General features: G+C 38.1%; 1 protein-coding gene across 3 annotated transcripts in view; it reads left to right on the top strand.

The window, feature by feature from the left end:
• The window catches only part of IMMP2L (IMP2 inner mitochondrial membrane peptidase-like (S. cerevisiae)), a 924,235-nt gene that overhangs the window by 852,671 nt on the left and 56,726 nt on the right, over positions 1–14,838 (top strand). Inside the window, exon 5 of one of the 3 annotated variants that reach the window (XM_011999201.1) lies at positions 9,846–10,266. The exons of the other annotated variants lie outside the window; for them this stretch is intronic. Coding sequence (XP_011854591.1) covers positions 9,846–10,029 — 184 coding nt within the window. The 3' untranslated portion in view covers positions 10,030–10,266. Of the gene's footprint in view, positions 1–9,845; positions 10,267–14,838 lie in introns of those variants that run through there. 3 annotated transcript variants of the gene reach the window in all.

The following is a 14,838-nucleotide window of genomic DNA, read 5'->3' as shown; positions in this document are numbered from 1 at the left end:
TAGTTCTGCTTACATTTTATTAGCCAAAATTTAATGACAACACTCTACTTCACTGACAAGAGAGCCAAGGAGTATGTTGTTTTTAGATAGGTTGCAAAGAGCCCCAGTCTTCTATATAGCCTTTCTCATCTATGCAGCTGTGGGCATGTCTTAGGCAAGCCCCCTGGCAAGTTCCCTTATCTGTGCCTGCAATTTGATTTTTCAGGCTGTTGTTTGTTTGTTTGTTTGTTTGTTTGTTTGAAAGAATTTAACTGAGGACCCACCCTATCTGTCTGCCTGACTGGTTTCTTCCTTTCTCCTCTCTCACTTTTATCCATCCTGATTTTCTAATCAAATGGTCATTTGGCCACACTGTTGGTGTTTTCTTCTGAACACACTTTTTTTTTTCTTCTGAGAATTTTCCAAATCTTTCAGTTCTGCTTCCCTTTAGATTATAAATTCCATCTTTAATTTATTCTCTCTTCCTGCATTTTACTAAAGCAGTCAAAAGAAGCCATGTCACATTCTCAAAACTTTGATTAGAGATTTCTTCTGCCAAATGCCCTATTTCATTGCTCTTAAGATCTTCCTTGAACAAAATACTAGGACACAAATAGTTCACCCAAGGTCTTTGCATGCTGTCACAAGAATGGCTGTTCCTCCAGTTTCCAATAAGTTGTTTCTCATTTCTGTCTAAGATGTCATCAAAATGGCCTTTACTGTCTATATTTCTACCAGCATTCTGTTAAAAACCACTTAGATAATCTCCAAGAAGATCAACACTCTCTTTACAGCTCTCTTCTTCTTTGAACTCTCACCAGTATTGCCCTCAACGCCCCTCTGTTCATGGCAATGTACTTTAAAATTCTTCCAGCTTCTACTCATTACCCAGTTCCAAAGCCACTTCCACATTTTTAGGTATTTACTTCAGCAGCACCCCATTTCTGGTGCCAATTTTTGTCTCTGTTCATGCTACTATAACAAAATATTTTAGACTAGGTAATTTCTACGTAGTAGAAATTTAATTCTTGTAGTTCAGGAGGCTGAGAAGTTAAAGGTCAGGGTGCTGGCAGAGTCAGTGTCTGATGAACGCTTGCCCTCTTCTTTGTAGATAGTACCTGGATGCTGTATCCTCACATGATGGAATAGATGATTGCAGTGCCCTCAATAATAGAGGAAGGGCCAGAGGGGGAAAAAGGGCCAAACAGGCTTGTTCACCCCATTTCTAAGGACACTAATCCCCTTAATATATAGAGCCCTTACAATTTAATAACCTACTAAAGGCCTTACCTCTTAATACTGTTGCATTGGAGATTAAGTTTCAACATGAAATTTGGAGGTACACAAACATACAAACCATAGCACGCATTCACATTTTTAAGTTTATATGAATGTATGTTTATGGCAGAGACTGAGAATTGGCTTCTATAATCTGTTCTTCCTTCTCTCTTTCTCTTTCTTCTTCTTTTCTTAAAAATACACACATTTTTAGCTGGGCTCTTCGCAACCTATCTAAAAAAAAACACTCCTTGGCTCTGTCAGTAAAGTAGCATGTTGCGACTAAATTTCGGCTAATAAAATGTAAGCAGAACTATGTACAGACTCGCAGGTGTTCCCTTGACAGGGAGAGGGCATGCTTTCCTCAATTCTTCATCCATCTTACTGCATAAATTCTACACGTGATAACTGACACTTACATAGCCAGCTTGGGAATAATAACCATCATCGTAGAAAGTTAAGATAGAAGGAGACCAGTCCCTGACAACCCTGTAGAGCTGTTGTACTAGCACAGGACAGCATAACTATGACTTGTGTCTTGTTTAAATCACTGTTTTAGGAGTCTATTTTTTGCAACTAATCCAATCTTAACTGATAAGGTATCAAAGCAATTGAAGGCCAGGTGCAGTGGCTCACACCTGTAATCTTAAGCACTTTCAAAGGCTAAAGTATCACTTGAGGCCAGGAGTTTGAGATCAGCCTGGGAGTCATAGTGAGACCCCTCTCTACTGAATATTTTTAAAAATTAGCCAGATGTGGTGGTACGTGCCTATAGTCCTAGCTGTTCGGGAAGCTCAGGTGGGAGGATCTCTTGAGCCCTGAAGTTTGAGACTGCAGTGAACTGTGAACATGCCACTACACCCCAGCCTGAGTAACAGAGACCCTATCTAAAAAAAAAAAAAAAAAAAAATTCATTGTGCTTGAGCCTTCATCTTTTCCATTCGTCAACTTTTACCACATATCTGGAGCATTTACTAAGCGTATGTAGTAGCTTGTTCTGCACCTAGGAAATAACTTTCTATCAGAAAAATTGAAGACATTTTCCTGAACAAAAAAAAAAAAACAGTTATTTTGCTTAGGGAGTATTAATTTTCCCATGAGTTCCAAGTGTTCGTGGACAAGGTACAAAATCCTTATAAAAGCAAACTGGTATAAGCCCAGAGGAAAAGACTTCTTGCTATCTGTGTCCATTCTTCCTCAGAGCAAATGAATTCAGTACCATATCGATTTCAAGTCCTCAAACCATAATGCACATGCCAAATTAGGGAGAGGCAGTTCCAAAGACCTCTTTATTTGTAATTAGAAAAAGATTATAGAGACTTATTTTAGGTCTTTGTATTCTTCCTGTTTTGATTAAATTCTGAAGCTTCTTTGAAAGCAGCTAGCTATTACTAATAATCAATGGAAGAAATAAAATGAATATGCTTGACTTTCAGGGAAATATTTTCATTCAGTGTTATTACCTGAGGAGTATTAACTCATAAGTCCTTTGATGAACTGTCCCTTGTTGCCTCTTCAGCTCACTGTCTACCCACTACCCCCTTCCCCAGGACAATGAATTCTTCATACTCTCCAGCCCCTTGAACTTCACCGTAATAGGTGTTCTCCCAGTACAGTGTCTCCAGCCCCACCCTACCCAGTCTCAGCTTTGATATCACTGTGCCTGGAGAACTCTTCTGAAAAATCCCTCTTGTGTGCTGTTATAGTCTTCATTAATTTCCCATTTGTAGCAGACATGCTGTTTTCTAATTGCTGGTGAGTTGTTTGTGTCTCTAGTCTAAGAACTCTAAAAAGACACTACTTTTTTTGTTCAGCACCTGTTTCAGTACCTGTCACCTGGTAGGTGCTCAGTAAGTGTGGAATGATGAATAGATTATGATAGTTAAGTCCCTTTTACCAACTTCATCCTGAAGTCAACAGAGAAAATAGGCTTTATGATCTCATACTTATGATATAAATAATTACCATAAAATTTGAGCATGTCAAGAATTCTTCACCTAATTATTGCAAGGCATTATATTTAATGGCATTTTTTCATGCTTGTATTAGTATGTTTGCCTACATATTTAGGGGAACAAAAGCTACAAAAACAGAGACACCAGTTTGAATTCAGGATTCAGGACCAGTTCGTGTATAGTGTGTCTTTGTGAGCTCCCTCTCCTGTGTCACCCACAAATTACAGAGGCTGCTGGTAGAGTTCATTATTGCAATGACAAACAGATAAGGGCACTATCCCCCACTATTATTATGATGGGGGAATAATAACAATAATAAATACTAAATACATTCTTGCTGTTAGCAAGGAACTCAGAACATCTGTATTCATTTAATATTTATTGAGCATCTTCTATAGATCAAGTACTATACACAGTTGGGTAGCTAGATATTTATATTTTTATGATATTCTGTACACTAAAATACAATAAGATGTCTTATAAACATAATAAGTGTTAACATTTTATAGGTTTCTCTAGATTATAAAAGTCGTTTTTACATATGTATATATAATTTCTCTTAATTCTGATGGCAAATTTTTATTTTAGATACTAGGGATCTGAGTCTAGGAGAAGTTAAATGAAGATATAAAGTAAAATATGACATTCAGAAGAGTTCACCTGATTGGATATTGTGTTTTAAATTTATTTAAATGGATACTTCTTTCTAGTCACACCCATCAGCTGCAACATGTGTTTAATTATGATTTAGTTTTATATTGTATATACTCATATTAGTCAGGGTTCCCTAGAGGGACAGAACTAGTAGGATACATGTACATATAAAGGGGAGTTTATTAAGGAGTATTGAGTCACACGATCACAAGGTGAAGTCCCATAATAGGCTGTCTGCAAGCTGAGGAGCAAGAAAGCTCTCCAACTCCCAAAACCTCAAAAGTCGGGAAGCTGGCAGTGCAGCCTTCAGTCTGTGACTGAAAGCCTTTGAGTCCCTGGCAAACCACTCAGCAAGTCTGCTCTTTCCATTTTCTTCTGCCTGCGTTATTCTAGCCACGCTGGCCGCTGATTAGCTGGTGCCCACCCACATTGAGGGTGGGTCTTCTTCTCCCAGTCCACTGACTCAAATGTTAATTTCCTTTGGCAGCACCCTCACAGACACGACGAGGAACAATACTTTGCATTCTTCAATCCAATCAAGTTGACACTCACTATTAACTATCACAATACTCTTAACATGAAAATCTTTCATGTTTAATCTTTCATGTTTTCATGTTTAATCTTTTTGAAATTAAAAGCCACCCTCTTTGATTTTACCTCATAATGTTCAATAGATTCCCAAACTAAAGAAGAATTGCTTCTTCATAAAAGATGCATTGCTTTTTTTTTTTTTAATCAACTTTTATTTTAAGTTCTGGGGTACATGTGCAGGATGTGCAGGTTTGTTACATAGGTAGATGTGTGCCATGGTGGTTTGTTGCACAGATCAACCCATCACCCAGGTATTAAGCCCAACACCCACTAGCTGTTCTTCCTGATGCTCTCCCTCCCCCCAACCCCCTGACAGGCCCCAGTGTGTGTTGTTCCCCCCACCATGTGTCCATGTGTTGTCATCGTTCAGCTCCCTATTCATGTCCCTATGACAGAGACTTCACCCCAAAATGAAAATAGCTTTGATGATCATAAATTAGCAGGAATGTTGACAATGACTGTTGGTATGGTTTGGCTCTGTGTCCCACCCAAATCCCATCTGGAATTCTTATCTCCATGTGTCCAGGGAGGGACCCAGTGGGAGGTGACTGAATTATGGGGGCAGTTTCCCCCATGCTATTCTCATGATGGTGAGTGAGTTCTCATGCGATCTGATGGTTTTAAAAAGTGTTTGGCAGTTTCCCTATGCGCTGTCTGTCTCCTGCCACCATCTAAGCTATGCCTTGATTCTCCTTCGCCTTCCACCAGGGTTATAAGTTTCCTGAGGCCTCCCCCGCCGTGCAGAACTGTGAGTCAGTTAGACTTCTTTTATTTATAAATTACCCAGTCTCCAGTAGTATCTTTATGGCAGTGTAAAACAGACTAATACGGCCAGGCATGGTGGCTCACGCCTGTAATCCCAGCACTCTGGGAGGCCAAAGCGGGGAGATCACAGGGTCAGGAGTTTGAGACCAGCCTGACCAACATGGTGAAACCTCATCTGTACTAAAAATACAAAAATTAGCCAGGCGTTGTGGCGCGTGCCTGTAATCACTCAGGGGGCTGAGGCTAGAGAATCTCTTGAACCCGGGAGGCGGAGGTTGCAGTGAACTGAGATCGTGCCATTGCACTCCAGCCTGGGTGAAAACAAAACAAAAACGGACTAATACAACTGTTTATCCCACTTCTACCATACACTATTTGTATGACGATGGACAAGGACCTTAAGTCCTAGTTTTTCATCAGTTAAGGGGGGTAATGATTTTAGCCACCTCACAGAATGTGGTGAGGAACAAATGAGATAATATGCACAGAACCCATAGTACAGTGCATGGAGATAGACATTCAATACAAAAAATACTATTTTGAGACTGGACTTATTACTGTCCTTTGCATAGGAGGGGAATCAGTGGCAATATCTGGGTTTATTGGTTTGAAAGTAGTTAGGAGGTGATTAGATAAAACATGTTAATGGTGAGCCTTCTGCCCTGATTATTCTTTGCAGGTAAGGTGGGTCAAAAGGGGCCTTTAATATTGTTATTTTATTTTATTTTATTTATTTGTTTGAGACAGAGTCTCACTCTGTTGCCCAGGCTGGAGTACAGTGATGTGATAATGGCTCACTGCAACCTCCGCCTCCCAGGTTCAAGTGATTCTCGTGCCTCAGCCTCCCGAGTAGCTGGGATTACAGGCACACACCACTATGCCTGGCTAACTTTTATATATTTTGTCGACACAGGGTTTTGCCCTGTTGCCCAGGCTGGTTTGGAACCGCTGAGCTCAAGCCATCTGCCTGCCTTGGCTTCCCAACGTGCTGGGATTACAGGCGTGAACCACCACTCCTGATCACCTTTAGGATTATTAATAATATTGATAACAATAATAACAAGCATGGCAGATATTATGTATGAATGCTTACTATTGGCCAAGCATTAAATTAAATGCCTTTGCGTATTATTTAATTTAATCTTCCCATCAACATTATGAAGTATATATTAGTACTCCTGTTCTTCAGAAGAAGAAACTGACGCAAGCTCAAGACAAACTGGCTCCAGAGCCAGACTCAAGCTTCCCATGCTGCCTTTACAATGTTAAGAGAAGTGAGCAGAATTACATGTGTGTGGGTATGCAATGCAGAGATTGTTGTGTATGTAGTTGTTATGTTGACTTAGTACAACTTGTTATATGTAATTACTTGTAAAAATTTACCTCATATCTGTTTAAATCCTCCCGGTGAAGCAGTTCTTTTCTTATCCCTTGATATAAGTTCAGGCAAGTCCCATGACTTTTCCAGACACTCTTAGATAATAATACACTCTATAGTAGCTTTGGGGGTAAGAACACAGATTCAATTTAATAATTTAAATATCTAGCTCATATTATATTTAATATTCTAATATTTTTTAAAGTTAAAGCTTCTCTCCTTGAGCTATAAAACTCAAGCTCCTGTAGGCAGGAAACCTGCAGTGGGGAAAGGGATACTTGGTCTCCTCTCTCTTTCCCTACCTTGTCTTCTCCTCTAATTTGCTAACATCAGTTTCTCACCCTGCCTGGTTTGGAGCACTGGGAGGGAGAGGAGGAAACAGGGTTAGGAAAGTTCTTCCTTGATAAGTTCCATAATGTTAGTCTAGCATTGGTGCTCTCTGAACTTGGAGGATTTTTAATATTTATTTATGTATTTATTTAGAGACAGGGTCTCACTCTGTCATCCAGGCTGGAGTGCAGTGGCGCAGTCTTGGCTCATTGCAACCTCCACCTCCTGGGTTCTAGTGATTCTCCTGCCTCAGCCTCCTGAGTAGCTGGGATTACAGGCATGCACCACCCTGCCCAGCTACATTTTTTTAAAAGTATTTTTAGTAGAGATGGGGTTTCACCATGTTGGTCAGGCAGGTCTCAAACTCCTGACCTCAGGTGATCCACCCACCTCAGCCTCTCAAAGTTCTAGAATTACAGGCGTGAGCCACTGCACCCAACCTGGACTTGGAGGATTTTAAAGCTGACTTACTTCTGAATGCTTTTATTGACTCTGCCCTCTGAAATTATTTAATGCCTAAGGAAGCATTTCCATTCTGGCTAAGAAAGCCAATGGTCCCTCCCGTGTTTCTGTTGAGATCTTGACCCTTTCCAGATGATCTTCTTAGACATGACCAGAGGTGACCCCATTCTGACTCCTTCTTACAAAATGCCCACAACTGGTCCTTAGGAAACACTCACATATTATGAACCCCAGTGTACTTTGGGCATTAGTGATTCCCCACTCAGCAAATTTCTCTTTGCTCCAGCATAAGTAGAGCTAGACAGTCACTTGGCCTTTAGGTTTCTCATATACATGAGGCAGATACCAGTGTATATGCACATGAAAATGCAGGGGACACATATTAGGGTTTCTAAAGAGGTTCTGTTGAAGTGTCTTTCCCCATGCTGAGGTGAGGAAAGAGATATCCCATTCTTCAGAGCCAAAATCACAGCTTATCAGTAACTTTTTCCAAATAAGATCCCCGTTTTAATGTCAGACACTAGGACTTTGATGTAGGTATGGCATTTTAGAATTGTGTAACTGGTTTCTCAGAATCCTCCTTTGGAAATTCAACATATGGCCTTACACCTCTTTGGGAATGTGTTAATTATTGTCTTGGTGCTACAGCCAAAACTTCCATTTTAATATTCCATTATATATAATTATTACTTCTGGATAAAGGAGATTTCCATGCTTTTGTATGCTTTATTTTCTTCTCTTTCTCTCCTATCAGAACAACTGAATAGATATTTCACATACCTATTCAGATGGTGAGGGTGATGTTCAAGGAACCCAGTGTTTGAAGATAGCGGAATCATTTATCTCATAATTCTTGATATGCTACTATTCTCTCCATTTGGGTTGGCAGTGCTCTTCCTTGGTGAATTTCTATATGAGAGGCACTTTGATATAGGAGTTATGGACAGAGTCTGGGGCTAGACCATTTGGATCAAATTCCAGCCCCACCATTTATTAGTTGTGTGTCTTTGGGCAAGTTATTTAATCTCTATGGACCTCAGTTTTCTTATCTGTAGAATGGGAGTAATAGTACCTGCCTCTTAGAGTTGTGAGAATTAAACGAGTTAATATACATAAGACTCTTAGAACAGTGCTTGGTGTATAGCAAGTGCTATGTAAGTAGTAGCAGCAGTAGCAGTGCTTGTGATTACTAATATTACTGGTATTCATTCTTTAAGTTTCAGTTTAAATATTACGTAGTTTATGAAGCCTTCTGCAATTGTCCCAATCAGAACAAACCAGCTTCTAATCCGTGGACTTAAATGGTCTACCGCCACCCTTGTCACAGGGGACCAAGGTTAGTGTTAGCTATCTACCTTCTCCATTAGCAAGTGATTATTACAAGGTTATTGTATTTCTTGCTGAACAGAGTGCTTAAACATAGTAGACATGATCAGCAAATGTTAGGTCTTTTCCCTTCTTATTTTTGTTGAATGGTTGACTCTAACTCTTCAAATCTAAAAATGAATATATAGTATTTTTACAATATTATAAAATAAGAATATTCTTTTAAAAATTTGGATGTTGAAGGAAAATGTCATGGAAATTAAATGAATTTTGAAATAGTTATTAATAAAATCTTTCATCTATTTCCAATGGATATAAGACCAAGAAAATATATTTCATTTCGTATGGCTTGTAACAAAAGCCAAAATCTACCAAAATACTGACTTATTTAAGTTAAAAGCAAAATATTTAGAACAAGAATTTCTTTAGTAACTGAAATCATATTAATGCCAAATGAAAGCCTAGATTCCGCTTCTCATACAAATTGTCATTTCTGGTTTCCTCTCTGTAAAATCAAGATGGGCAAGTGTGATCCATGTCTGAAATACCTTTGTGGCATCAGCGATAAGGTGAACTCTGGCATAATCAGTGTAGTTTCCAGAGTAAAGACTTTGAGGATACCATGACTAGTTATAACAAATCTGTTGTTTAGACAGGTACTGCCTCATTTTATCTATCTATCCCAAGGGACTTAAAGCTTTGCTATTCTCATACTCCCACAGTCTCAGCCCTGTCATCCAGTATAATGGTGTAGTTAAACGAATTGCACTTGGAAATGTTTTTACTTTAGTCAAGGTCGTGCAGGTTTTAGCATCTCACAGCCAATTCTTGATAAGCCACTTACAGGTGTATGATACCCTTAATAGCAGTGATTCTTGGATGAAAAGGAGTTGACAGGTGATTATTGATGAGGGGAAGTTTAGTTCTTGTGAACTTTAATAGTCATTTTTGTTTTAAACTGAGGAGTTGAGGAGCTAAGAACCATATTTGTAAAAACAAATTTACAAAACTATTGGAATTATTGGAATGCCATTTTCTTTACTAAATCTGATTTTTAAAATATCTCTTTCCTGACGCAAAAAAAAAAAAAAAAAAAAACTGCTGAAGACATTTTCTCTTATCCTTAGCAACCTTGGAGAATCCACCTGCAACACTCCTCAGAGAAGCTGCAACATTACTTTAAAAGAAGTTATAGCAGTGCATACTGTTGTTGCTTTCAGACAATGTAGCAAACAGAAACTTGGGTTCCAGAATGTTCCTGAATGTAACACAGTAAAATTTCTTGATAGGAATGCTTTACAAAAGATGTAATTGAAGATACCCAGTTTAGAAGTTAAGGCGTTGGCTCTGACATTAGTTTTGCCCCATCTAAGCTTAGTTTAGTAGAGTCGTATATAAGGCAGGATCCAGCTAATAGTTGTCCTTAACTCAACAACATAATCTTATTTCAGGTAGAAAGCCACACCAGCTTAATTGCCAAGCAGATAAATGGTGATCACTTGAAATCTGTTTTATACTTATAAATAAATCTTGAAATATTACCCATGCTTAAAAGATGAAATGATATTTTTGACAAGAGGCACAACTTGGTTCAAGTGTCCCAAATGTTCTACAGTATTTTGAGAGGTTGTTGGTAAGCAGAATTACTTAAGGAACAGAAAATAGCTAGAAATGATATTGAAGCAACATAAGAAAATTTAGCATAAACCTTTACTTTTATAATTCATGTAAATTACTTATAAGCTCTTTCTATTAAGCGTTTGCAAATGTTTCTACTAAATATTTTCTTAGCAATATTTCCCTCCTAAGTTCCTTGTGATTACTGTTCCAAGATGTCTGTTCTTTTCTTTTTTTCCTTTGTCTCTAGGTAAGTCAACCAGAGCAAAATATCTGTTCTTATGTGTGGGGATCATTTGAGATTGTAGTTGAAGGTTACATGGCATATCTATATCATTACCTCTGTTTTCTAATTCATTTGGCTCCATAGCCGTAACCAGAGGATATAAAATAAAGGTCCCAGTAAATATCTCTTGAAACTGTGGGTGTTTTTATTTTTATTTTTTTACAAACAGCGTCTTATTAAGATATCTTGCCAGACATATGGACTGTGTCTTTTTTCCATCAATCAGTTTTTAGAACTACTACAATTGCTAATCAGTGAAGATTTATTTAGAGGATTAAAAAAAAAAATCAAGCCTAAAGAATGGATCACTACCAGTTAACTACCTTTTATTCCCTTTAGTAGGAGAAAATTATATTGACTTCAAAAAATTAAAAACCAGACACTCGCAGACATGTAGGTTTCTGTTTGCTTGTGAGCAAGATTGCCATGTGGCAGCTGCATCTCAACTGTAGGATCAAAAGCTTGGGTCAGGATTTTGCATCAAACTGGTGGTAGTTTATTCTGTTAGCTGGTGTGACAGTGACTTCTAGTCATCATCTTTGCTTGGAGGGAAATGTTTACACACATGCGTAACTTCTGTCCCTATTGGAGAAGACTTCAAAATCCCAATCGTAATACAATTTGGCATCCCCATTTATGGTCCAGTGACCAAAGTTTTAGAATATCGCTTGATGGCCATTTCATTATTCTTTATTACTTACACGAATGTTTTTCATCTTATGGTTGGTATGTCTGTGTTTTATGAAATGCACTGCAATATCTTAGGTACAAGGGAATCTGCCTATTAAGGAAGACTTGACAATTGGTACATAGAACTGAAGACAAGTTTGCCATGGTTGCCTGCTTCGCAGCTTGAGTTTTTTCCTGCAAAAATTGTAACCAATTCCAGATCCTCATGGTCTGAGAAGTGTGATAATGAAGAATAAAGAGCTTTTATTTTCAGAAACTTGCTTCACCCACACATTTCTCTGCTCCACACCCCTACCCCATCTTTCTAGCATCTATATTCTCTGGTAATTATAGGAATGGTGGGGCTGAGTTATAATCCCTTGTTATTATAAGAAGGTCCTCTAAACTAGGGGTTGATTTCCTCACTGGAAATAATGGTATATGCTGTGTTTCAAGGATACCGTTCAAACTCATAATAACATTTACCATAGAAACAAAAATTGGCATATATTTTCACATTGAGTACAATGTATGCTATCTATTTGCCAGAAAGAGAAAAACACTGGATCCAACTTTCATGTGGAGAAAATAGAAAATAGATTGTATTATTTCTTTTTTTTTTTTTTTTTTTTTTTGAGATGGAGTCTTGCTCTGTCGCCTAGGCTGGAGTGCAGTGGCATGATCTCTGCTCACTGAAAGCTCCGCCTCGCGGGTTCAAGCCATTCTCCTGCCTCAGCCTCCGGAGTAGCTGGGACTACAGGTGCCCACCACCACGCCCAGCTAATAGTTTTTTGGTGTTTTTTTGTTTTTTTTGTTTTGTATTTTTAGTAGAGACGGGGTTTCACCGTGTTAGCCAGGGTGGTCTCAATCTCCTGACCTCATGATCCGCCCGTCTCGGCCTCCCAAAGTGCTGAGATTACAGGTGTGAGCCACCACGCCCGGCCAATAGATTGTATTATTTCTTAGTTTTCATATGAAAGAAATAATATTCATAGTAATATTAGCTAGTGTGACAGTGACTTTTAGCTCTAGAAGTTAGATGGGTTTTGAATCCTGACTTTGTCTCTTACTACCTAGGTGTGCACTGGCAACTTTTTTTAACTTTCCTGTGCCTGGTTTCCCATTTTTAAAAAAGGCAGAGATGGTACATCTCTGAAAGAGTTGTGGTTTTTGATAGTTGAATGAGATAAAAGTGCTAAATATGTATTAGCTACTTAATGAATTCTACTATTAGTAATAAAACCACTACTGTTCCCACTGCTATTACTATTAATATTGTTATTATTACATCTCATTACTCAACACCCTTCAGGTTTTTCATTGCTCCATCCCCACCCTATTCTGCTTTTTTGACTACTATCCTTATGTTTTCCAAATATTCCAAAATATTTTGATCCTATAGTTCATCCTGGAAATGTCTTCTTTCACACCTATTGAAATCCTATTCATCTTTTCAATGCCAGCTCAAATGAGCCCTCTCCCTAAATCTTTGTCAGTCTACCCAGTTAAAATCAATCCTTCACACAGCTGTGCTTTCAAATGCTTAGATTTTCTCCTTTATTACAGCACTTCAATTCTGTCTTATCTTATGATTGTTTACAACTTTGTCTGTTCCTCTTTCTCTCTCTTTCTTCTCTCTCTTGTTCTTATCCCTCCTCCTTATATTGCAAAGTATTTGAAACACTTTCTTACTTATCTTTATTCAGTCCCCCTACATATAATCGCCTCCGATAAGCACACAAGTTTTCTATATGGTCACCATTCTGTCAATATTTGTTGAATTAAATTGTCATTCAGCGTTAATAGCAAAGATTTCCATTCTTTGCTAGAAAAATGAAAATTGATGGTTATACTGATAGTTCTGAGGTCATTGAAGAGACTGAAATGTTCTCTAAGTAATCAAATCACAGTCAACATATTTTAGAATTTTTTTTTTTTATCATAGTCTGTTCTTTTGCTTTTGGTCACCCAGGAAAACCTATAAAATAGTTTCATTTCCTATAAATCTCCATAGTTCTTAGCTTGGATGTTTTCATTGGATAAACCATTTGCAAGGGAAAATTGCAATAAACAGTAATAAGAACAATAACAATAATATTAAAAATGTCAGACCTTAATTGAGCTCTTACTATTTGCCGTACACTGGCCAAGCACTTCACAATGCATTATTTCATTTTAGTCCTTGCAACAACCCTGAACAATGTGAGACTTAGGGAGGTTAAAAGTTTCCCAGAGTCTTACACATAAAGATGGTATCTGTCCCTTCCAGCTTGTCCCTGGAATGGGTCAGTGTCTGTCTGTCCATGCATTTGGTCAGTGTACAAAGCTACCTCTTAGTAATGACACTAGATATAGTATGGGTGTAGGATGGTCATTTCACTGGTAGAGAAGCAAGATAACTCTTCCTGAAGCTGATTTTGTATAACAAGCATATACTATTTTTATATATTGAATGTTAATCTTGATGCCGACTGGGGTGGGGGGGGGTGCGGTGGGGAGAAGCTGAAAGAAAAATGGAGGGCTAAGCCGTCCCAAAGTACCACTTGGTACTGCAGTTGCTGTCAATCCAGAGGCATGAAGGAAAAATATGTGTTCCTAGATACCTGTGAATGAAAATTCACTTTTGAATTCTGCCTATCCTGGAAAAATAGGTTGGCAAGAATCCCAAAGTATTTGCTTGCTATTTTAGAAGCATAGGCAGAACCACTAAGTCAAGTGCACTTAAACAATTTCAGAAATATTCGGCATAGAATACTGAGTCTCCAAGGGTTATATTCCAATGAATAGAGACAGCTAATATAAGAACAGAAGGGCCCCAGCCAGTATCATATTCCCCAGCAATTAGTAGTAGAGCAAAGCCTACATTGTATGTTATTTTCCAAAATTTAAATTGTTTTATTGTATGTACATGAGACATCCTGTGGCTTAAGTTATTTTAAGATAATAATACTGACATAGCCATTTTTACTTACAAACCTCACACAATTATGACAATATTCCCCTGTGGTGGTGAGCAGTTTCATTATTGTTTATATTGTGGCTTCAGCTCATCCCTTTAGTCCTCTTTTATTTCTTTCACTAATTGTTACAACAGCCTTGAAGAAGAGCGATTACTTTCTACATAAATGTTTTGTTAGAATAATTGCCAGGCTCGACTGGGGGCTCTGACTCTTTATCCTTTAGCTGACTTTCTAGAATAAAATAGCCACACCTTAATTCCAATTTGGGTACCTCTTAAATTTTGTTGTTCATGATCTCTTGCTTTTGGCTTTGCAGTTAATGGCCCCTTACTGTGATTCTCGCGTAAGTTTCATCCAGTAACAGTGATTTGTCCATGCTCCTCTCAGCTAGTTTCCCAGACATTATGAGATTTCCAGGATTTTAGTTGGAATACATCAAGTCATCCAAAATTGTAGTTTTTAGACTCAAACACTAAGATGTAAAATAACTCTTGAGTTTTACAGCTGTCAGGAGCAAGAACATATTGGATCGGTTTAAGCCAAAAATATTTCATCTCCAATTTGATTTACTTGATATTTTGGCTAGAA

Source organism: Mandrillus leucophaeus, unplaced genomic scaffold (assembly GCF_000951045.1).
Source record: "Mandrillus leucophaeus isolate KB7577 unplaced genomic scaffold, Mleu.le_1.0 Scaffold588, whole genome shotgun sequence".
NCBI classification, from domain to species: domain Eukaryota; kingdom Metazoa; phylum Chordata; class Mammalia; order Primates; family Cercopithecidae; genus Mandrillus; species Mandrillus leucophaeus.
Note: the sequence above shows the minus strand (reverse complement) of the source record. Positions and strands in the feature narration are given on the sequence as shown.